This window comes from Gymnoscopelus microlampas (genome assembly GCF_963454915.1).
Source record: "Gymnoscopelus microlampas genome assembly, chromosome: 10".
Classification (NCBI taxonomy): domain Eukaryota; kingdom Metazoa; phylum Chordata; class Actinopteri; order Myctophiformes; family Myctophidae; genus Gymnoscopelus; species Gymnoscopelus microlampas.
The window spans coordinates 19050914-19064387 of NC_139947.1; the positions used below are offsets into that span (position 1 = coordinate 19050914).

The 13474-nt window shown below is 42.0% G+C and overlaps 2 protein-coding genes across 3 annotated transcripts in view; both read right to left on the reverse strand.

Moving 5' to 3' along the window:
* LOC311054451 (calcitonin gene-related peptide type 1 receptor-like) overlaps positions 1-13474 on the reverse strand; it is a 40721-nt gene that overhangs the window by 14695 nt on the left and 12552 nt on the right. For both annotated transcript variants that reach the window (XM_084070425.1, XM_084070426.1), the window contains 2 exons: positions 723-780; positions 322-469 (listed from right to left, as the gene is read on the reverse strand). In XM_084070425.1, coding sequence (XP_083926551.1) covers positions 322-469; positions 723-776 — 202 coding nt within the window. In that variant the 5' untranslated portion in view covers positions 777-780. The remainder of the gene's footprint in view (positions 1-321; positions 470-722; positions 781-13474) is intronic.
* LOC311054456 (small ribosomal subunit protein eS10-like) lies at positions 9260-9766 on the reverse strand (the record flags this gene model as incomplete). The annotated part of the gene is made up of 1 exon (XM_084070436.1): positions 9260-9766. One exon carries the CDS (start codon positions 9764-9766, stop codon positions 9260-9262), a length of 507 nt encoding a protein of 168 aa, XP_083926562.1.

Consider the following 13474-nt stretch of genomic DNA (forward strand, 5'->3'; position numbering starts at 1 on the left):
GAGTGCATCTTTAGTAGATCTACAATGGCACAAAATACCCGACAAGCTCACAACACCTGTGACGTGTGAGCTTGTAGATCGGCTATTTTCGTTATTCGTCGTACAACAAAGCATATTAAGTGGTTAAATGATGTGGTTATTAAGTAGTTAATCAAGTCATACTAATGGAAATAACATTGCATTTAAATCTGTATATGAATATTACATACTAGATCTGTATGTATCAAATCTAAATATTGTATCTGTACATAAATCTGTAGTATTCAGGGCTTAAGTGGTCATACTATTGAAATATCCTTGTATGTAAATGCTTATTCTCACCTTCTTGTGAGCGTGGGGGGTCGTGGATTATCTTTAGGTAACACTCAAACTGAGCAGCTAGGATCTGTTCTCGGGAACGCCCCAGAAAACTGGACACGTTGTCACTGGATTCGTCCATCATGATCCCCACATCGTCTCCCTGGGAAACCTGGGTAATGGAGTTGCACGTTCTTTGACCTTATTGTTGTTACAGGGGTAAGTAACTACAATTCGCTGAGACAGATAATTACTCGGAAATACACACACACACACACACACACACACACACACACACACACACACACACACACACACACACACACACACACACACACACACACACACACACACACACACACACACACACACACACACACACACACACACACACACACACACACACACACACCGTACTCACTGACCTCAGTGCCCAGCAGCAGTACAGCCAGGAGTGACGATGTGAAGGTCGTCCACATGATTCTGAAGTGAAACAAAGACCAACATGTCTGGTTAGCATCGTCTAATACTGGCACTGTAGACGCACTGTAACAACAGACACGGGTTGAGATAGAAGAGATAACAGAACCTGATCGGCGGAGAGAGAGAAAGAGAGGGAGGATGACCTGAAGCTAGGGGGGGGGGGGGGGGGTTTGCTAGGTAGGATGGAGAGGATATCCGTACCTTTTGATATCTGAGTCATTTATTTATATGGCCAGTGCGGATATGCTTTATTCCTGCTTCTGGACAGACTGAATTAAATGCATGCATTATATTTTTGGGAAATGTAGATGGTATGATATGTTTGATGTTTATGTTTCAAAATATCGCACTTTAACAGTTTATTTTGGGCAGGTTTTCAAGAATTTATTTTATTATTATTTTATTACTTTTTAAATTCCAAAATAGCTAAAATAGCTGATCTACACAGGCGCACACCATTTTGGTTATTTGTCACATGACAAAGTATAGGGTGGTTAAGCTTAAGTGGAAAAGAAAATGCCCGTTCCCCAAATGGAACCCAGGTTATAAAGCTCGTAGTTTCCAAGTGGACTTAGAAATGCAGATCTGAGTAGAGTACCAGCCCGCTGTGGAACCACACCTGCTACAAAAGGTGAATACTTTACTGTTTGCTCGCTCCATATGTTGAGTGATAAAAGGGTGCATTTAATTGACATTTAATGAATTGTGCCCAGAGTGCAAACTAATATAGCATTTATTATAGGCCTACTAGAGGTTCGGGGCCGATATGCGCCCTCACACCTATATTGCACCGCCGATCCAACCAATATGCCCATATGTAGAGATCTCTGCATCTGTCGGCCCTACCCCTTTAATGCCCAAATATGGAGATCCCTGATGTCATTAGTAAATGCCCATATATGGGTATGCCCCCTTTTTTGCCCATATATGGAGCTGACTGATTTGTTTGCGCCTGATGCCATGATGACACATTGAAAAGGTCACAGGAGGTCAAAGGTGACAGGAGCAGCCAGGGCTTAACGAGAATTAGTGGGTATACAGTATTTGTAGTAAGTAGGTAAGTAGGCAGCAACATATGCGATTTATTTATTTATTTGTATTCATAAATTAAGCAGTCCATTAATTAGCCTGATTGCTTGTGGTTCCATCTAAGTCCTTTTCATAACTTCTCAGTCATGTGAACGCTGGGAAAAAACATACTGTATAACATTGAGGAGAGGAGCATGAGAAGCAAAGATATGGAGGTATTTCCTTGGCCTACTGGCTGCGTGCACAACAAATTTGGCACTGATTGGTCCAGCGGATTGGTTTGCGGGATTAGTCTCGGACAGTCACACACCCACAGACACACTCACAGACAAATGCTTTTCAACTCATAAACGTGTTGCAACAGGTTTGCAGATAGGGCTGTCACGATTATGAAATTGTACATGACGATTAATTGTCACACAAATGATTGCAATTAACGATTTAATTGTGTTTTTGTTGTTGAACACTGCAACATATGAATAAAAAAATACATTTCTGTTTGGCTTTTAGGCTTTGAAGTTGCACAGGGCAGAAATGACAAATAATCTAAATATACGAAGAAATGACTGACATATTTAATAACCTCATACTTTCAAAAAAACATTGATAGTGGAAATAGCCGATCTACAAGCTCACAAGGCATCGCATCGCGTTGTGAGCTTGTAGATCTATTTCCACTATTCTTGAAAATGTTTGAAACTATATAAAAAATGTCAACATGGAAACGATTACTGTATGTCGATTGTGCGAAATAATTGCGATTATCTCAAATAAATGTGATTATGTGATAATTGTGACAGGCCTAATTGCAGTAGAAAATACCATGGTAGAACTATAGCAGTAACTGATAGGTTGTACTGTAAGTAGGCCTGCTCTATGCAAGACCTAAATGGAGTGTGTGTGTGTGTGTGTGTGTGTGTGTGTGTGCGTGCGTGCGTGCGTGCGTGCGTGCGTGCGTGCGTGCGTGCGTGCGTGCGTGCGTGCGTGCGTGCGTGCGTGCGTGCGTGCGTGTGTGCGTGCGTGCGCGTGTCCATGCGTGTGTTTATGTGACAGTGTGTTTTCTCAAGAAGGACAGGAAGTTCACCCTTCAACAGAGGGTCATGGCACCACAGTCACTCCTCTGCTGACACAGAGGCATGCATCCATTATCACAGTGGGCGGTGCAGGGCCGGATTAACCCTTTGTGGTTCCTGTGATGTCATCCCAGTCAGCTTGTAAACACTACGGCGGCCCATTTGGGACAAAAACACTGTGGCTAGGTTTCTGTCAATATGAACGTCAGATCTCAACAAAAATATATATATATATAAAATCATGATAAAAATACGCGATCTAGCGCACAGACCCTCCGCTCGAGTTTTTAGCTGCGGTGGACTCGGGATGGAGTTATGAACATTTTCTACTATACCACTCGTCCTAGGACATAATGACATCATATAAAGGTAAGAAAAGGCTAGTCCGAAATTCTCCTTTAACTATTTTCTCAACTTCTTTCTCCTCTTTGATTTTTCTTTTTTGTCTTTCTCATCAAAGACAAAATTCAACAAACTCCAAATTTAATTATCATAAAAATACAGGTATTTTTCGGCCCCAAAACATCAATTACTTCACTTGTACAGCAAAACGTGTTAAAAATCCAATTGAGAAAGCTGAATAGAAATTGAAATTCAGATAAATCTACAGTCTTTCACTTCATGAAGATTCTTCGGGAGTGAAAAGCCACAGTAGTGAACAGTGTGATAGCGAGGCATTTGGCAAGAACGTCGCAACATATAACTAAGTGAAAGTTGCCCCTTTGTGTTTCAACAATATTATTGGTTGGCTCTGTAGTCATCAACAGTATCCTACTGTCTATTAAAACTGGCTTCCTCTGCTACGCCTGGCAGTCAAAACCACAACAAGTTCGAATCCCAGATAATATTTGCAGGCTGTGCTTTAAGTCTGAAAAGGACAATACTTCAGAGAATCTTGACAATATTTAGACATCAGAGGAAGAGTGTAAGCTGAAGGAAAATGCAACTAAGTGAGAACGAAAAGGCCAACAAACCTTTTTCACCTTCCTTCTCCTTCTTTCCTCCCATTCCTTTTCTCTCCTTTCTTTTTCTTTCTGTCTTTCACTCCGTTACATTAATTCTTCATTTTGTTATTATCTCTAGGCACTCTAGAGGCCTCTAGACGCCTGGTTGTCTCTCTAGACGCCTGGTTGTCTCAGGGAAGTATAGCTTTTTAGCAGCCTACTGCCAGTGGCTCTGTGGCTACGAAACCACTTGCCACGTGGTTACATCTGGAACAGTCCATGGACTAATGCCTATCTGTCTCTGAGTCATTGGCATACTCTGGGTCATGTGAACGCTAGGAAAAACATAATGTATACAGAGAGAATGAACATGAGAAGCAAAGATATTGAGGCTGACATTGGACAATAGGCTAATGTCAGCCTAATTCATCTACCGTAATTCATCTAACTAATTCATATACCGTAACTCTCAAACATGATTTGTCAACACACAAAAACATTTCTATTCAATGTAATAATCGACACGCGCATTTGCTATATTTAAGTCACAAGGATGGAACATCGGGACAACTTCAATGCTTGGTTGGCCCCACACACACACACACACACACACACACACACACACACACACACACACACACACACACACACACACACACACACACACACACACACACACACACACACACACACACACACACACACACACACACACACACACCTACAAGGAACAATGTCAATGTCGATGTCAAAAAATGACTGCCTTTCACACAGAAAGGATACCCTGACACCAGGATAAATTATACAATGGAAACATCACATCTCCCAGTCACAGAGTTTAGGGACAGATTAAGGGTGAGGAGGAGGCCCCTGGGCACAGCATTCATGGAGATTCCCTCCGCCACCATAAATGCCCCCGCCCCTGCCCCCGCCCACCCAATTACATTCTCACATGACATACAGCAATGATTTTTTACTGTGCCATTTTTAAGTCAGCCCAAAGCTCACTACTGTATTTATATTTGAACTGACAATCTAGAAATCCAACAAATACTTCTTTCATTGTCACAAGCTATAAGGGATAAAGGGATTTTAGCGCTTAGGAGATTTTCACTGAAACCTTCTCAATTTTGTCCATTCATAAATAAAACGCTAGTTTCAATAGTTTTCATTCTCGTTTTCACTGTTGATAAATCTGCACACAGTATATTAATTCATATATTAATTGGTGATAAATGTATTTTCATTCATATTTTCCACCGTTCATAGGCTGTACATTTTTTATATTTATTGAGAGACTGTACATTATGTTAAATCGTTCATTCAGAGATCCAGTGCAGATGTCTATTTTATTTGTATTCTTATTTATCGTGGTTTGGTTGTTGACCTTTTGTCTTCCTGTGTTTCACTCTTACTGTTGCTGCTATGACACCTGTATCTTCCCACGGGGATCAATAAAGGTTTTGTTTTGTAGTCTGTCTGCTGACAAATGCAATGGATTCCTATTCAGGACATCCAAAACTGTCCCTCAGGGGTATGGGAACGAAAAGAGAACAAAAACGATATTATGTAAGTGAAACATCTGACAGTATTTCCCTATAGCTTATAAGATATCAATGTGCTTTTTTTCTTGTAATGTTTTCCTAAACACTACATGGATTAAAATGTGTTGAGATCCCATTGAGGCCTCGGGACTCTGACTTTGAAGGGCATCCCTGCGGAATATGGGAACGTAACAGAGGACCTCAATGGAAATAAACTCTCCATCGTTTTTGTTTTATCCTTTTGACAGATATCATGTACACAAATATGGTAATTTATTTGCACTTGCTGACAATACAAACATAAAAAAGAGTGACAGTTACAGTAAACACACAACAAATATTTTTTCTCTGTAACTTTCTATAGCGGACTGAGCAAATCTTGAACTAGGCTCTTTAGAGACACATTACTTCAATGTTTAATGATACAATTAAACAATTGTACTGATGGAACCTCCCTATTGTTGTCCAATGTCCAAAATGCCCAGCCCTGACTCATTAATACACAGAAGGTATACTGTAGTTATTTTTTTTTAGCTTTTCTGCCTTTATTCAGATAGTACAATGATAGAGTGACAGGAAACAAGGAGAGAAAGACGGGGAGTGACACGCAGCAAAGGTTGTCGGGCTCAGGAATCGAACCCACAACGCGCATTAGAGCCTATGTTGTATGTGCCTTAACCGGTATAGTTCTTTTTTTTTTTTGCTACTTATTGTTTTTATTGTTATCATCATGAGACAACACAATTATACATAGACAGCAACAACAAAATAATAAGAAAAGTAAAGCAAAACAAAAGACATACAGTTAATAAAATAAAATAAAAATCAGGAGTAAAAGAGAAATATACAAACATCAAAGAACAGAAGAATGTACAATACGTATCCTCACACCTACACTTGTATCACATTATATAAATATCCACACACATACCGCACATTCAGGCTATCAAAATACACACAATACAAATCTCTTTATAAAAATTATAATCTTATCATAACTCAATGCGTGCAAAAGGCGTCCACTTTTTGGTAAATTGCTCGTTTTGTAGCCTCAACAAATAAGTGATTCTTTCCATATCTCTAATCTCTTTGACTTTATTCAACCATTGCTCGGGGGTCGGAGGGAGCAGACTCAACCAATTGATTGTGATGCATTTTTTGGCTGCTGTTAACAGTATCTGAAGGAGGTAAATATTCTTCCTGCCTTCGAAACCCGTCGGCACAATTCCTAGAATAGCCGTCTTGAAATCTTGTGGTATTGAGTATCAAAGACTTTATTAATATCGCTGAATACTACATTCCAAAACTGCCGTACTTTAGGACATGCCCAAAAGATATGTGAATGGTCATCGACCTGCTCACCACATCTCCTCCAGCCCGGTATAGTTCTTATTAACCAAATAATAATACACTGAAACATACTGTATGAGTAAATCAATTTATTTTACTGAGACTGGCCAGCCCCTTGATCTTTATTTCTCTTTTCTGTTTATTCTGGAGTTGAATTGTTTAGTACAGTGGTTCTCAAACATTTTCATGTCAAGGACCCCCAGTGGGCTCCCCCATTTGAAAATATTCTATGTCAGGGACCTCCGTAATCTTTGTTTATAGATCAATTTAGTTCAGAATTCTACACTGTCTAATACTGTAGGTGGAGAATGAAACCTAAAGTCTGAATGAGATCGTATTATTGTATTCTAAAACATTCTCATTGGGCTAACTTCTAATTGGTGAAATAACAGTGAAAATAAACTGTTCCTCATTTTTCTGGGGACCCCCCTCAAGGACCCTTGGGGTTTCCCGGACACCACTTTAAGAACCAATGTTTATTTTAATAAACACTAAACCACCAGTGGTCCAATGGTCTAGTGTTGATATTTATTTATACATAATACTATCTGTATTGCTCTTAACCCTTTTGACTTCTGAAAAGACAACATTTTCCTCTGGGGTAAGAGATGGTATCTTATTTAATTTATCATCGTGTGTGTGTGTGTGTGTGTGTGTGTGTGTGTGTGTGTGTGCGTGTGTGTGTGTGTGTGTGTGTGTGTGTGTGTGTGTGTGTGTGTGTGTGTGTGTGTGTGTGTGTGCGCGCGTGCGCATGCGCATCCGTGCTCGTGAGTAGCTAATCCCGCAAACCACTGGACTGGTGAAATATTGCCCAAATTTGGAACCATACGTTATAGATAGGTCATAGACGACTGACGCCATTAGACGACTGACGTCATTATATGACTGATGTCACCGGCTGGTCAGATCCAAATCATTTCCTAGTTTACATTTTTGTAATTTCTAGTGCCAGCCAATTATTTTTTACCCCCTTTTTCTCCCCAATTTAGTCATTGTGCCACTCCCCACACACATTTCTGTGTTGTCACTGCTGCTGTATCCTCCTGACTCAGCTGCCAGTGAGGAGCCCCCACCGGGAGGACGTAGAGCCTTCGTCCTACTCCTCCCGGCCAACACTCCCTGCTGACAGGTGCCGCCCAAGCCCGTAGGAGTACGTGCAATGATCAATATCACCCTCCCCGCCCGGCTTCCCATCCCCGAACATGGGCCAATTGTGTTCGCATAGACGCCCGACAAAGCCGGATGCACCACGGTGGATTCGAACCCACAACCCCCGTGGTGGTGGGCAGGGACTCTGCGCCACCCGAGCGCCTATTTTCCTTTTTTTCTCAATAATTTACTCATTTATTTATTCTTGTGCTCAAAATAAGAGGTACAGCTCATTCCAGATTATTAAACCAAACTAAACAAATGATAAATCCCCCAGACAGAGAGAAGGGAATTATTTTGGAGGTGCATCTGTATCTCCTGGTTCCGCAGCAGGTTCGGGCCGTCTGATGATGCAAAGTTATATCCGCTCTAGACCGGATCAAAAAACCTAAAAAGTTGATCCCAGTCATTTACTGAGGTTGTGTGGTGTGTGGAGATGCAGATGTTCCTTCAGATCATCTAACCGACTGAAACTCTTGTCACATAGTTTACAGTGGAAAGATTTTTCTCCAGTGTGGACTGTGGACAAGATGTTGTCTCTTCAGACCTTCTAGCTGACTTAAACTCTTGTCACACTCACACTGATTACATGGAAAAGTATTTTTCCAGTGTGGATATGTTGGTTAGAATTCTCAAATTCTGCCCGAACCCGACCCTGCCTGACGTTTTCGAGCCGGGCTGGGCCAAAAATGTATGCTAATTCTCTCACTCTGCTATAATTTAAGCCACAACCTCTTTATAATTTGAGCCACCGCCGTTTTGTTTTCCTTCAGATTTTTTTGGTTTTCTGGCCTAAAATTATGGTAACTGTTCGGGCCGGCCCTTAATTTTCAGGCCCGTTGAGAACTCTAAGCTGGTGTCTCTTCAGGTGTGATGAATTGAATACACAGGATCTTTTAGCATTATTGTATAACTGTACCTCTGTACTTTTTGTAAACTGTTAATAAAGTGTTCAATCAAAACCTAACTACATTTTCCTAATGCTAAATTTTTCTAATGCTTGATTACAGTGGAAAGGTAATTCTGTGACACTGTTTGGAGATGTGAGTTTTCCTTCCTGTGTTAAGTCAGCTGCTGGTCTTGGTCTTGTTTCTCCTTGTTTCTGGACAAGGCTGCTGGGGACCGGGAATCGAACCTGGGACCTTCTTACCAGTCGGCCCGGCTCTCTACCCAGTCAGCTATGGCTGCCCAGCATGAACTGTAACGCGGACCGAATCATGGACCGAGTGTAGTCTGTTGGAGCTGAAAGATGTGTCCTTGTGCCAGGTGTTCAGTAAGAACAGAACCAATGATTTTGGACCTTACACGATCCAGGAATGGTTAATGTGTAGATTGCCAGCTGAAAACATGTTTGTTTTGGTATTTATTGTACAGAAAGCAATGCTGGCATTTACTGAGGCTGCTGTCCTCTGCCACGTCCAAAGCCACCCCTGAACTGAAACTCTGCGGCTGCTCCAGCTCCTGCCTCTGCTTTCTTGTCAGCACCAGGGGGTGCTGCAGAGCGCCGGTATGTGTCTCTGTCAGCCTCTCCACGGTTAAAAAAGCGGGCAGGTCTCTCTCCTCCCTCCACACCCCTGGGCTTGGGCCTTGCAGTCTCGAGGCGATTCTGGCGACGCAGTGTGGCGGGTACAATCTCGGGGGGGAGGTGGAGGAAGTCTCTCAGGTACTGGATACCCTCATCGTTGAGGTACCAGTAAAAATGGCGGAAGGCAAATGTCTCCTTGATATACCCACGTGACTTCAAGGACTGCATTGTTTTCATCACATGAAGGTTGGGCACATTCTTGTCAGCCAGATCGGGATGCTTGGCCAGATGGATATCCTTCTTAGCAACTATTACCCCATCTTTAAAGAGGAGCTCATAGATTGCTTTGCGGTTCTCCTTGGGCATCAACATTTTCCTACTTGGTATGAGATTCGGTTTGTCTTACAATCTCTGCTCGAATGCTGAATGTCTGATGATGAAGACTGAATTATCGTTCTTGAAGACTAGGAAACTCGCTTGGTATTTCACTCGATACTGCCCGTTGTACTTTGTGTGGTCCTCTTTAAGCTGAGATACCGCCACGCTTGTGTCATCAGTAGGACATCAGTCGTGCCCAAATATGGAGTTACTACATGTCAGTCGTGCCCAAATATGGAGTTGGATGTCAGTTGTGCCCAAATATGGAGGCCCATCGCCCATGGTGTTAGACTGCATGGCCCCCAGGTACTACGATCGGAAATAATGGGTAACCATGAGAACCTGAAATCAACGAACAAGGACGTCTATAATTTGAGCCACCGCCTACTGCCGTTTGTTTTTTGTTTTTTGGGGGCCTAAAATTGTGGTAACTGTTCGGGCCGGCCATCATTTTTACCATATATTTTTTTTACCATAAAGTAAACAGTTACCATACTTTTACCATAAAGTTACCATAATTTTAGGCCCTAAGTGGGCCCAGTTAGGGCCTTATTTTTTTAGGCTGTCGTGCACAGGATCATAAATTAGTCTTGAACCTGCCTGGTCTTCAAACCGCTGTCCTTGGTGGTTGTGACATCATCCTTGTTCGTATGGTTTACAGCCTTATAGTGACCTGAAAATTTGAATGCCATAGACCATAAACATGCCAGGCTGGTGCTTGTCTACGAAATGCATCATGGGAATTATAAAGAAATAAGCGGGATGGTCTCTCTCCTGCCTCCACACCCCTGGGCTTGGGCCTTGCGGTCTCGGGGCAATTCTCGTGGGGGAGGTGGAGGAAGTCTCTCAGGTACTGGATACCCTCATCGGTGAGGTACCAGTTAAACTGGCGCCAGGCAACTGTCTCCTTGACATACCCACGTGACTTCAAGGACTGCATTGTTTTCATCACATGAAGGTTGGGCATATTCTTGTGATCCAGATCGGGATGCTTGGCCAGATGGATATCCTTCTTAGCAACTATTATCCCGTCTTTAAAGAGGAGCTCATAGATTGCTTTGCGGTTTTCCTTGGGCATCAACATTTTCCTACTTAGTATGAGACTCGGCTTGTCTTACAATCTGATGAAGAATGAATTATCGTTCTTTAAGACTAGGAAACTTGCTTGGTATTTCACTCTGCTTAAGCTGAGGTACCTCCACGCTTGTCATCAGTAGGACATCAGTCGTGCCCAAATATGGAGTTATATGTCAGTCGTGCCCAAATATGGAGTTGCATGTCAGTTGTGCCCAAATATGGAGGGGCCATGGTGTTAGACAGCATGGCCCCCAGGTACTACGATCGGAAATAATGGGTAACCATGGGGTACCTAACCCTAACCTGAAATCAACAAGCATGGACGTTGTGAGTTCTTTTTAACAACTAGGCCAATGCCCGTTGGGAAGGCTTGCCCCTTGCTTATGCAGTACCCTTGTAGGCATTGCCCGCACTTAGTGCAGTAACCATTATCAAAGTACCTGGACCAGAGGCCAGTCTATGATGTCATGCATTCGGAATGCATGCCCTTCCGGTATGCAATACCCGTTGTACCCTGTTGACGTCAGTATTATGACGTCATACTGATGCTCTCTGTGCTGTTGTGTGACCAGACTCCTTCATTATAAATATCATTTGTAAATTGAGACAGAGACAGTTATCGCAGAGACTGAAGGTAACTTTTTTTTTTTTTAAAGGCAGCGTCAGCTGTGGTGCGTCAATTTTTTTAGGCTGTCGTGCACAGGATCATAAATTAGCAGAGGTGGGACAAAGTCGCTATGTTGCAAGTCCAAGTCGAGTCTCAAGTCTTTGCTCTCAAGTCCCGAGTCAAGTCCAAGTCAACACAGCCAAGTCCCAAGTCAAGTCCAAGTCCTCAGCTTTTCGTTTCGAGTCCCACACAAGTCCTTAGCATTTTGGTTCGACTCCCACACAAGTCCTAACCTTTTGTTTCGAGTCCCAAACAAGTCCTAACCTTTTGTTTCGAGTCCCAAACAAGTCAAAATGTTAATTCAAGATATGTAAAGATTTACATAAATCATGAGCATTTTTCACAATTTGCATTTGTTTTAAAACAAGGGTTCTTCCAGGCCAACAGGTCAGTTCATGAAAGTCCTTGCGGTCTTGTTTCCAATGAGGGCCTGTGAGCAATTAGGGGTTAAGAGTCTTGCTCAGGGACAAATTTCATTTCATCGACACATTTGCTGACCTGGCCTGGAATCGTACCTGGGGCAACCAGAGTCCCCACCTCTGGGAAACAGAACGCAGATACTGTACTTTTAATTTCCTCCTTGAGGACAGGGTTTAAAAGGGCCATTTTTAATGAATATAATGTCATTTTGTACAATCTGTATGGTAGAGTATGTTACTACAATATAACTTATACAATCAGGGTGGTTGTATTTTGTCTCCCTGCTCTTCTATTGAGACATTTAGATAATGTCAAAGGCCATGTCTCACCTAGACACAGGATCTGACACAAATTCAGTGTATCCTCTGATCAAGCAGGCAGGCTCTATTATCACGATGGTGAAATTTCAGCACTTGCACTGGAAACCGCGTTCAAATCCGGGGTAGAAGAGGAAATGTATATAGCGCTGAAGTGGTCAATGTATGTTTTGTATTAATAACCAAAATCTACAAAGTAATTGGTACCTAAAGTTTTCAAATAATTGTAGTGGAGTAAAAGTAGGCTAATATCTGCCTCTCATATGTAGTTGAGTAGAAGTAGGTAGCTGATATATTGCACTTTTACCTTAGCGCTAGGTATACTCTTGGTTGCTTGTTTTTGCAGAAAATGCACTTAAGACTTCTGGTGATTAGTAGTTTAGTTCCCTACCTATGTTGAATGCAATTACTGTAAGTCGCTTTGGATAAAAGCGTCTGCTAAATGACTGTAATGTAGAAGTAAAAGTACTGAAAATTGCAAATACTTAAGTAAAGTACTTGAATAAATGTACTTAGTTACTTTCCACCACTGGTTATAGTTTGCACTTAGCACGCAGTAATATTAATGTGAAGTATAGGTCTTGCCTTGCATACTGCTTTTCTCGTACACCTTGTAATCTTTAAAACCGACAGCTATAACTGCTGGAGTTGACATTTTATTCCACCTGGCTTCAGTTCCAGCAGCGATGGCAGGAGTGAAGCCGGTGTGTTGTTTGTTTGGTAACGTGCAACATGAGGGCCAGCGTTGCCAAGTATCGGGAGAGAAACAAGCGAACCGACTTCCAAAAACAAGCCAAAAACAAGCCAAATTTTGTCCAAAAGTTAGGGTAAATAAGCAGCTTTGGCAACACTACACTAGGTGTCACTGACAGCCGGGATTTCTGACTAATAATAACATTATAATTGATGCACACTTTTTAAACATTTTTGGCTTGCTTAAGTGACTTGAAGTTGAAAGTGACTTGAAAAGACTTGAAAGTCAAGAGGGCTCAAGTCAAGTCAAGTCTCAAGTCTTTAGCGTTCAAGTCAAGTCAAGTCTCAAGTCTTTGGCATTCAAGTCCCAAGCAAGTCCAAGTCTATTTTTGATTTTGTCAAGCAAGTCTAAAGTCATCAAAATCGGGACTTCAAGTCAAGTCGAGTCTCGAGTCTCGAGTCCAAGTCCCCACCTCTGTAAATTAGTCTTGAACCTGCCTGGTCTTCAAACCGCTGTCCTTGGTGGTT